Raw genomic sequence first — 11,803 nt, 5'->3', positions numbered from 1 at the left:
TCTCAGTCACGTGACCTTTAAAAACAACATAACTAGTGTTCTCTTTGCTATGTGGACTACCACAGGCTCAACACCGTTCCCTGCACTTTATGAAAAAGTGGTCAAAAGCAGGCAGCAGTATTGAGTGGCTATCCACTCTCCTTTATACACTGGCCCTTTAGACATTATAGATATGAAGTGTTGTCACTAGATTTTAGTTAACTGCTAGGCTGTATTCCTGGAAAGACATTTAGTTGCCTCTACTAAGGGTAGAAATTCAGTAAGTATAAGGAAATAAAGCAATAGAGTGTATTGGAAACATAGTTACAATGGTCCTAAGGTGTGCAAAGGCTTCATATAAAATGCAATTCAGACAAAACACCTATAAATAATGAGCGATGTACTGTATAGTATATCATTTTATTGCTTCCAGTGTTAAAAGTTTGACCAAGGCACTAAAATGAGTAGGGCCCGACTATTATTGTTAACCGTAAAATGGAACTTGAACGATAATTCATTAAGCTGTTGACTGTCACCATTTCCAGGTCAACGATGTATTCTCTTGGTCCAGTTAATTGCTTTATCATGACAAGCATTGCACTTACTCCACTTGTTTGCTGTAAAGTAAGAAAATAAATAAGGATTGTGAAAAAATGTGCTTCTATTTAGATTGCATCCCCTTTCGAATGTGAATTTGATTCTGCTGTTCTATAGCATAGTCACAGTTATAAGGTAGTCAAACACTTGTGGTATGGGAAGCTTTTAAACTTTATGCCCTTATGACTTTGTCCAAGATCATAAATGGCCTGAAAAGGAAATCTATTGACACTGAACAGAAGGATGAGAAGCTTTCCATACTGCGCCGCAAGCTTTTACTCAGAATCCATCCCAAAATAATGCCTCCATTTAGATGCAGAGCTGTAAACACTAGTTATCTTACAAACACCAGAAACAAACTTTTTTCAAAGGTTTCCAGAGCATGTTACAGCTGCTGTATATTCCCCCAACGGCTAGAATTAGCAGAAATCATTGGACATCGGACCCTTTTCCTCTCTCTCGGAAAACAAGGCAGGAGTATCCCCTATCTCTCCTTTTATATCTCTTGGCAGCCAAGACTTATATGGATATTAGGGCCTTTGTATGAAGAAAGGATTGAGCTATATGCAGATGATATGCTGCTATATCTTGCTCACCCTGGCCCTTCACTACAAACTGCACTTACAATTATTAATGAATATGGACATTATTCAGTCCTAGTTATGAACTGGTCAAAAGTCCAGATCCTCCCCTTAATAGTTCTCCTTTCACACAGGAACAAGCCTCCCTTCCTTTATTTAGGACTAATCTCGCTAAATATTTGGATATTAATATATCTAAAGATTCCAATTACTTCCTAACCCTAAGTATTGAACTGTTGTTGCCACTTTCAAAACAAAATGCAGGTCTGTTCCAGGCTTTCTTTGGGTGTACATGGTAGGGCAAACCTAATATTAATGTTTATGCTTCCTAAAATTTTATATATCCCATTGCACCCCTTGATCTATATCAAATCCATTCTCAAACCATCCCTATGGGGAAAGGGCTGTCACAAGCTTAGTTAGAAAACTACCCAAGGACCTCTAGATAGTGGAAGTCTAGCTGTTGCCAAATTAGACCTATACTATACTATCTTGCCACAGTGGATAGCTCTACTGCAAGGGTTAATTTTTCGATTGCCTGGAGTTCTTATTTAAGGTTTATACACTGTACTACCTCTGCTTGGATAATTGCATGTTATTATAATTCTCATGTTACCTTTGTACCCCCTGTTTGTTAACATGTATGCTGTAATATTAATAAAAAATGCACTTTTGAATAAAACAAAAAAATACATATAACTCACCCGTAAGTAAAAATCTCCATTTTCATTTCCAGATTTAATCCTGAATGTATTAATTGTATTAGCATAGATCAATGTGGCCTGAATTTGAAAGATATCAGATGGCACAGGTCGGTTGGATCGGATGCTCATGTATTTGTGGACAATGCTGTATGGCTGGTCCCGACAAAGAGGATTCGTTACATGGCACACACATCGACTGTAAAGGAGCAAAATGTGTCAAGTTAACTTCTGTATGTATATTACATGTGTCTTTTACTGCAAGAATACAAATGTACTCACTTACTGACACATTGCACATCTGTGTTTTGTTTAGATGAAACACGGATACCAGATAATCATTAACACGTGAGAAAGTGTATTTTATAGTAACAGCATACAAACAACATCTATTGGCAGGATTTCAAAATGACAGTATTATTTTCAGACAAGTAGTAAAAATTAAAGCATAATTAGTTGAGCTGGCCAGCTGGAAGCACTTTTGTAGCTCAGTACGACGTACGTCCTTGGCAGCGAAAAGGTTAAAGCAGAACTACACCCTCCTAGCTTTACAGCCAAGGAAGGTGCCATCTTAGCCTTTATTTGGATTGAGGTTGCCATTGTGCTGCACATCGATGATCACACCAGTGATAAGCTATGACACCTGCCACTGCCATCTGAGCACTTGAAAGTTCAGTTGAGAGCTGAAATAAGCACATTGGCAACCATGACAAATGACATGCCTTAAGGCCCCATTCACACTGAGCGACATGAAAATCGTGCGATTTTGAGCGATATTGCGCGACGAGCAATATTGAGCGACTTTTTCCTATTGGGCTGTATGCAATCAGGAGCAATATCGCTCAAAATCGCTCGAAAAAAGGGTCATGTAGGAGCGACAAGCTACCAGCGACGAGCTACAAGCGATATTGAGCGATATTGAGCGACGAGATGTGAACAGCTCCATTGAAATGGATTGGAGAAGCTACATAGAGCGATATCGCGTGGAAATATGAGCGATATTGCTGCAAAAATCGCTCGATAAATCGCTCAGTGTGAATGGGGCCTAAAAGCAACTGTTATAGGAGACATTTAATTGGTGGGTAAATTTCTTTTTTAACTGTTTCCCAAAACAGGTACATTCAAGGCAAGCCTCTGGTGATAACTGTCAAGTTTCTAGCATTCTTATATCAACTGAACTATCAAGCCCTCAAATGGTTAGTGTTAAATCTGATCACATGTGCAGCACCATGACAACTGCAGATTTAAATAGAGGCTAGGATGGGACTGTCCTCAGCTGTAAAGGATAGGAGGATTTGGTTCTGTTTTAATATAAACTTTATATTGGAGATGCTGGTGCCATTGTCTGGTCTACATACTTTTGGTCGTTTCTGTGTTGGACTTTTGGAGCTGTCATATTTGAGCATTTGAATAAACATCCACCAATGATGCAAGATTTTTTGAGAACCTCCTCATGACAGCCAGATATTCCCTGTTCTATAGCCAGCACTTGTGACATGACAGCTACTCGCCTTAACTTCACAGAAAGAGCAACTCTAGCCTCTCCAGTAGAGCCACTGCCTTCATTCACAGTGATTTCATCTGCCACTGCTGCCACAGCATTTTATATGCACACTTGGCTGTAATCAGACAATTCATCCATCCATATGTCATGCTGGACTGCTGACCTGGACTGAGTTGTCTAAAGGCATGACTGTGAAGCACCGGTACTAGGGCTGGTTGTTGGGGCATACAAGTAGGGCCAATCTGATGCAAAAGCATATAAGACTCCAATCCTGGGCATTGTGGTAGGGATCCAGAGCTAAGACAGACCAGCCATGCAGATTACACAGGAACCGGGCCTCTCCCACTGTAATTAACCGGGCTCCACATTTACTTTGTATCAGAAGTATTGACAGCAGCTCCTGATGCACAGGGTGCATGGGACCAGCAGTCAAAGTAACACGGGGGCCCCTTTGGTTAACCTAGGAGAGCCACTCTCCCAGTGCAATCTGAGAGGCTGAGGAGTCAGTTTGGCAGCCAGTTGTGGGTGTTGCTAGTGCTGGGCACCTGCCACACATGTCCCACATTTCCAGCTGGGTGCCCTGGTCCCAGGGCTGTGACTTTAAAAAAAAAATTTCCATCTGCTTCTGCAGTGCGGTAAAAGGGAGGCTGCATTGAGAGAAGAGGGGGAACATCGACTTGTAATTGGAGAAATCGTATTCTGTCATTTATCTGGCAGTCCTCCAATCACAGGTCAGTTTTCATTGTGGGAAATAGTAGTACAACTTCTATTATTGAAGGAGAGAGGAGGAAGGGGTAGGTAAATGGCCCAATTGTTTCAGATTCACACTAGCAGCAGCTGTTAACCCCTGAAGCACTGGAAGATCAGCACTGTAGGGGGTATCCAGTGGACTTATGAGAAGATTTCTATATTAAGCAGTGGCCACCAGGACAAGGTACACCACATTTAATGGTGGTAAGTTATCTCTGGGGCTAAAAAAAAAGAAATATAACTAAACTTCAGCTTCTAGCCATTTGCTGAAAGAAAGAAAAAGAATGAAAGTGTTTTAATCTGATGGTCCTGACAGTTTCAGAGAGATTCTTCGAAGAGGATGAAGCCCTAAGAAAGAACAACAGCTATGAGACTGTTAATAAAGAGAAGATGTGATGGTGTTACCTCCGGTAAGTTCTAATTTAGAGAACAGTGTAGCCCAAACAGTGAAGTTCTATGGAATCTGTTGGTTATGTGTTTAGATGAAACACTGAGATCTTGAGGAATGATGAATTAAGTGTTACTTGCTTAGAAGATTATTACATCTGAATACAGCATTGTGAGGAAAATGTATAGATAGAAAAACCGCTTCCTGCATACCATACTGTAGATGAAATTGTACATAGAGAGTAACATTGCACTACACTGCAATCTACAGCTCAAGAGACATATTACATCTCAGAACATTATTATATTAGTACAGTATGTGCTGTTGTGTTTCCAACAGAATCAGCTATGGAAAAACCAAGTCCGTTGATCTCCAGAAGACAGTTGTGGACAGTCTTGCATAAAGCATATGTCAAGGAAAAATAAAACCAAAAAAACTATGCAGTCCAGCCTTGCAGTACATGCATATTTGTTTAATCTATTTAAAGAACCTACATGTACAGAAAAATACCCGTTAATCTGTCAGAATTCAATCAGCTCCTAAATCCTTTTGTGGGCTGACAGCACACAGCATTTTTGTGGACTGAGTGGAGTCAGCCCTCCCATTTGTCTTTTGGTAAACTACTCAGCCACTTCCACTCTTGTTTTTACAACAAAAAGGCTAATCATTATATAGTCCAAGATAAGAACTAGGAGGACTCTTTGAAATAATACAGGAAGGGCACACAGGACAGCTCATAATTTCTGAAAAGGTCAAAGGTCTGCACTTGTCATTGGTATCTTTAACAGATTATAAGGAAGCAAATAACAGTAGTACATTGTTAGGGATTACATACACTGTAAGGTAGGGAATCCTAGAAAGAAAATAGATGCTATCTATACAACAGCTATGCTTAAAAAGGAACTCTACCAATATCTTCAAAATAATAATAAAGGCACTAAAATAATAAAAAAAGGAACCATGTTTAGTAATGACAATCTAAAAACAGATACTTCTAGATAATTGCTGGCTTTTTATTCTTTGCATACCTTATAAATAAAAATATGTTTGTTTATCTTATAAATGTAAGGTGATTTCATATCAGCATGCTCACCTGCATGCTGATGTGATTGTTAAGGAAAGAGAATAAGGGTCCACTTTACGATGTGGAGGCAAGTGCTTGGGAAATTTAATCCAACATGTTTTCATTGTCATAAACTGGGGCACATAGCAAAACATTGCCATGCTGCGAAAACTGACCGGTAGAAGACCAGTGGATCCAGGACTGCAAAGAGAGAAATGGAAGTGTATTCCTTCTGCTATCCTATGTGTAGGAGCAATATAAAGATCTTGTAGCCAGGAATGGGCAGAGAGATGACTGCGAACATTGAGCGGTGTGTTTTGGCATAGTTTGAAGGAACATATAATCTGCTTTGTTTTTCCTCCATAAACATGGAGAGGTGGAGCAGGCAAGCCAGATGTGAAACCAAGATGAGAACACCAAAGGCAGGAAAATGCAGATGATTTCCTGATATTGGCTGGAAGATAGTAGATTTTCATTTACCTTTCTTTATGGTTTCTGGGACAATAGGCTTTCAATTAATATTTTCCTTCCATCTATTTTAAACAGAGTGTTATGGACATACATAGTTGTATCTAATTAAAATTGTACTTAACTTTTTCTGTAATTCGTTGCCCCTACCCTGCTGTTGGCTAGCCACTAGGTCATATGTCTTACCTTTAGCCTTGATCCAGGGATCTTTACTGGGCAGCCCCGCTTGGAAATGGACAGCCGTTTGTCTGACAATGGGTGCTTCATATTGCACATGCCCGTGCATCATTCAGTCTTATGGGAATGTTGTACTAATGGCAGCCTCAAGTGGTCACTTGGAGCATGGATTTTACATAAGAATGGCATGCATACACACTACGAAGTGCCCTTTTTAGAGGCAAGGGTGTGCGCTTCCAAGTGGGAACACATAGTGAAGATCACTGGATCCCTGGCTGCAGGTAGGTATAAGACCAAACAAGCAGGATTCAGAGGCATGGGGGCAACTAATTAGAATTGTTAAAGATAATACCTATTTTTCTTTGTTTTTGCGTTGATGTTAGGTAGCTTCTGATTACTGTTTTTTCCATGTTATTCTACAAAATGCCTATGACCATATTTCTTAATATTTTGTAGTACTGTTAAAGAATTTGTAATTTCCATTTGGGAGTAAAGAAGTTGAACTATGTTCAGTATAAGCAATTTTAGGCTTCCATTATTTAAAGCAAAACTCAAGGATTAAAAAAAATGAATTGCCCAATAGTATAAAAATGGAGCAGCTATAATTCAATACTCACCTTCAATCTGAATCACAGAATGTCCTCTCTGCTATTAGGTAGTGCTCCTTTTCTGGTTTGGGGTTCCAAAAATATCATGCCCCACTAAAGGTCAGCAGGATTAAATTATACAGGTGAGGAAAGAATGGAGAACAGGAAGTGAGGACAGTCATGTGGCTTGGGTCAGGAAGAGATGAACATTAGACCATCTGGCGTAAGGGAAGGACAGCTGCTATGTGTGTGCTCTGAGTAAGAGGAGGACTTGTTTAAAATCATCTACCTCGATAAATTCACATATCAGCCATTAGGACACCAAAGTCCCTGTTTGGAATTTAATAATCTTTCATTAAATGGGTAGATGCATTTTAAGCAGAGTGTAGTTCAGTTAGACTGCAAGTGTGTGTAGATAGATCACTGTTTTTTCTGTACATTTTTTTTAATGTATCAACTTTTCTGTCTTTAAATCAGTAAATATATCTATTTTTACACCTTTTATTTGTGTATTGCACCTGAACTCTTGAGGTCTACTGAAGAGAAAAATAAGAAAATATGATCGTAGCTCTAACACCAAATAGGAGACCAGGTGCCCTGGGTGCCTGGACCTAGCCATGCACATGCTGAGCTGCAATCAACAGAATTCAAGGTTTGGTACCAGGCCTCACTCGAGAATATAACACAGGTGATGTTTTTATATGTTTCACATACTTTACACAGCTGGGGGGAGCAATGTGTTATATAAAATAATTTCCAACTATAATGTAGTTGTTTTTATTTATTTCCACTTTAAAGAAATACTGCAATTTGCATTCCACTCTGTATTCAATAAAAACTAGAAAATATAATTTTAAAATGCAACTTATGTAAGTACCCCCCCTTTGTATTTATATTAGTCTCCTATAACCCCTTGTACAGAATTACTCTGGTAGTAATTAGTGGTAGGGCCAACTCCAGCAGCCAATCTCAGAGCAGAAGTATGACTTGTTTTGTGCTGCTGCTCTTTCAATGTCCAAAAAACCCTGCATAATTTCCTGTGCTAGAGACAGGGAAATGCACAATATGTGACTCTATGTGAGACAGGGAGACTAAATGACATTGATGGCAAGTCAATAAATCGGAGAAATCTTAAACTCTGTGAAGACCTAGAGCCCTGATTGCACCATCAAGGGACAACTGAAGATAGGTTTTTACATTGACTCATGACTCATGAGATGTTTTCCCATTCCTGTCAAGGGAAGGAACTTTTCTACATGAGGAAACGCAGCTTTAGATAAAGCCCAGCTGAAGTCACAGAACTAGACATTGTACAAACAACCTTTTTATTCATAGTCTTTCCCCCACTTTTCTGTTACAGTAGTTGAGTGTCTAAATGAGTGCACTCAGTAACAGAACTCCAAAATACAAATGAGGGAACTGGTAATTAAGGGTATGGCTCTTACTCAGCTATGCCAGCAGAGAGCACTAGTGTGAGAAGATAGGAAGCATGTTTACCTTTAGCAAAAAAGGTATTTTAAGGCATTTCCATGCAAAAATCAGTCATAAGTGCGTGGGTATAGTCTGTCCATCATAAATAAAATTATATTAGAAAATGCGAAAAAGGAGTACCTTTGGGCACTACTGCACATAAATTACTTACAATAAACTATCATTAAATGAGAACTATGCGGTCAGTGTTTTTCCCCATAGTTCTCCTTAGGGTAACGGGAGGACACAAACTAGCGTCCTCCCATTAACCCTGAGCTCAGTATACCGCGAGCTACAGCTCGCGGTATACTGAGACGCCGCAGCCGGAGCGGATCACGACTTAGATGACGGGATCCGCCCAGCTGCGTGAGTGACAGCTGGCTCTGCCTATCTAGAGGCAGCTGTACCCGCCCCCTCCCCCGTCCGTTCCGCCAGTCAGCGCTGGCAGATCGGAGCGGGGAGAGGGGAATCCAGCCCCTCCCCCTGTCACGGCCAGAGAGCCGTGACAGGATCGAGAGGCAAGCGAACCCGGTATGTGTTCGCTCACCTCCCGATCTACTGAGCCGACCTGTGACAGTCTCATTGTCACAGGTCGGCTAGAACTATGAGCTGAGTGAAAAGCACTCACCTCATAGTTCTCCTTTAATATAATGTATAAAGATATCTTTATTACCCATACCCTAACCCTACATACGTTTAAAATTCATAGTGTTGCAAAATCTAAATTTGTATTAATAAACCGTTATATCATTATAAAGTGCCACAGTGTCATATTCCTTCAAAAAGGAAACATATAAGAATGTTGAGGTTTGTGACAGAAGGCCAAAATGTATTGTTCATGACATACAAAGTGATTTGCTTTCCACATAAAATAGAATAAGCCTAGCTGAGGTTATCTCTAGCAAAGAATAGTTTAGATTGTGAAGTAAAATTACAGAAGACCCTGACACAATGTTCATTATAAGAGGAAACAGAAGGCGAGCCTACCAAATGGGCCTATCTATGGCCACCTAAAGGGCAAGAACATTGTGTATACAGTAACCTACTGAGTACAGGTTCACCATATAGCGCACGAAAGTGTAATATATTGCAGCTTAGCAGTCCATAACATTATGAGCATCCGCCTAATATTGAGTATGCCCCCCTTTTGCCACCAAAACAGCCTTGGCCCATCGAGGCATGGACTCCACTAGACCTCTTCAAATATGATGTGGTACTTCTTCAGCAATGTAAACTACAGTAGCTCTTCTACTGCATCGGACTACACTGGCCAGCCTTCGCTCCCCACACAGAGCCTTGACCGTCCATGATTCTGTCACTGCTTTAACCGGTTTTCCATCCTTGGATCATTTTGGTAGGTCCTGACCACTACAGGCCACATCCCACAAGAGCTGCAGTTTTAGACTTGTTGTGACCCAGTTGTCTAGCCATCACAATTTGGCCCTTATCAAAGTCGCTCAAATCCTTATGCTTGCCCATTTGTTTCTGCTATCAACGCATCAACTTCAGGGGCAAAATTTTCACTTGCTGCCTACTGTAACAAGATAATCAATGTTATTCACGTCACCTCTCAGCGGTCATTATATTATGGCTGATTGGTGTATAGTAGCTGCATTGACTTTCTTTTTCCCTGCATTACTTTACCTTTTTCTTGCTAGTAACACACATGCTGTCCTAGGATGGCTATGCTTAATCATTGTACTGTAAATATGAAGGAGCAGCATTCTCACCCTAGAACAGGGCTACAGAACACCTCTTCTCTTCTCTAGAACATGGGGGGATGTTTTGTAGTCCACAGACAGATCTGGGAACAAAGGTTGCTGATAACAGTCACCAGAGTCACCAGAGCTAGAGTGCACAGGAAGTTAGCAACTGATTGGATTTTTTGGCAGGATTCACAGGTATTTTGCACTTATGATACAGATATACCAAAACATTTTTATTGGTATATATAACAGACCAAGAGAAGCTCATTGTTAGGGTTCACATATTCTTTAAGTCACATAATAGAAACATTGAATACACTTGTACTTACTTATCTGACATGCGTACATAAGGTTCTTGGCAAGGGTTTGCTGGGTAACACCTGAATCCACCAAAGTAGTTCCAACACATGCCTTCTTCACCACAGTCATGAGTGTTGCTTTCACATTCATTTATGTCTAAAAATATTTAAAACATTCTCTCATTACATAGTGTCCTCTTGAAACAACATTTTTAGCATTACAAAATGAAATATAAGCTTGCTATCAATATGATAGGAATCTTTAAAAAGATGTGCACATTCTGCAAACAGGAACACCCCAAATTTCTCTAATTTACTCCTCCCTTTGCTCTATGCACAATAATGCTACAAGTAACAAAAGATTTCTAAATGTATAACAAGTAAACATTTCAACAACACATATAGCATTTTTTTTTAATGCTGAAAACTGTTTAAGACCTATTATCTGTGTTGTAAATGCACAGCTGTATCCAATTTATTTATTAAATAATTAAATCAAAATGTTTACTGTTTAATCAAATAAAATAATTAAAAAACAACTCATATCCATTAATTAATTAACACTTACAGATGGTGATAAGTTAACAGCATGCACCAAGACATTGGATCAGAGTACAAACAATAGTATGGAAAATGTAATTAAACCCAAACTGAAAATTCAATTTCAATTAGCTAAACATATTTCGGGTGCATCAAAATCAGACATCATAAGTGGCCCGCTTCTTCCGCATTTTTGAAGCCAGTCTAGCCCAATGAATGGTCTATTTCTAGAAATCTCACAAGATTTAGCAAAATCCAATGAGATAGTTCTATTTTTTCTACACAGATCTCATAGGGGGTTATTCACAAAGCTGCTGAAGGCAGCCGAGTGACTGAGTGAATAACCCAGTCAGGTGCAGAAGGACTTTGAGTGTGACGCTCGTTCACGAGTGCGAGCCGCCTCGGGGCGGGGAAGACCCACTGCGCAGGCGCAAAGAGGAATTCCCTCTACTCGGCTGGGAGCACGTTTGCAACGTCGCTTGACAACGGCGGACTGCGCAGGCGCAAAGCAGGACTCCGCCTCCGCAAGTACGAGCACTCGGCATAAAGCCGCGGCTCACTAATTGATCAGCGTCCTACTGTTGGTTGTAGCAGGACGCTGATCAATCAGCTGTCCCCTCTCTACTTCCATCCGGATCCCTCACACAAAACAAAACCGCAAGTACTAGGGGAAAACCCTCACTATTGCTCTTCAGACTGCTGTGCTGATGCTCGGGGGAAACCTTGCCTTCTGGAGCTTACTAAACCCTTCAGATTGATTACATGCTTTATTCAATTATGCAATGACTCTACCACCATCTGATTACCTGCTTGATACTTCTATGCTCAAATGATTACCTGCTTGATACTTCTATGCAATAACGTAACGATCAATTGATTACCTGCTTGATACTTCTATGCTCAATTGATTACCTGCTTGATACTTCTATGCTCAATTGATTACCTGCTTGATACTTCTATGCAATAACGTAACCATCAATTGATTACCTGCTT

At 40.1% G+C, this 11,803-nt stretch overlaps 1 protein-coding gene across 2 annotated transcripts in view; it reads right to left on the bottom strand.

Moving 5' to 3' along the window:
• Positions 1 to 239: 239 nt before the first annotated feature.
• The window catches only part of EFEMP1 (EGF containing fibulin like extracellular matrix protein 1), a 64,282-nt gene continuing 52,718 nt past the window's right edge, over positions 240 to 11,803 (bottom strand). For both annotated transcript variants that reach the window (XM_018576637.1, XM_018576638.1), the window contains 3 exons: positions 10,301 to 10,427; positions 1,862 to 2,057; positions 240 to 596 (listed from right to left, as the gene is read on the bottom strand). In XM_018576637.1, coding sequence (XP_018432139.1) covers positions 435 to 596; positions 1,862 to 2,057; positions 10,301 to 10,427 — 485 coding nt within the window. In that variant the 3' untranslated portion in view covers positions 240 to 434. The remainder of the gene's footprint in view (positions 597 to 1,861; positions 2,058 to 10,300; positions 10,428 to 11,803) is intronic.

Source organism: Nanorana parkeri, unplaced genomic scaffold (genome assembly GCF_000935625.1).
Source record: "Nanorana parkeri isolate BGI_ZX_2015 unplaced genomic scaffold, ASM93562v1 scaffold72, whole genome shotgun sequence".
Lineage (NCBI taxonomy): Eukaryota > Metazoa > Chordata > Amphibia > Anura > Dicroglossidae > Nanorana > Nanorana parkeri.
This window is presented reverse-complemented; position numbering and strand designations above follow the sequence as displayed.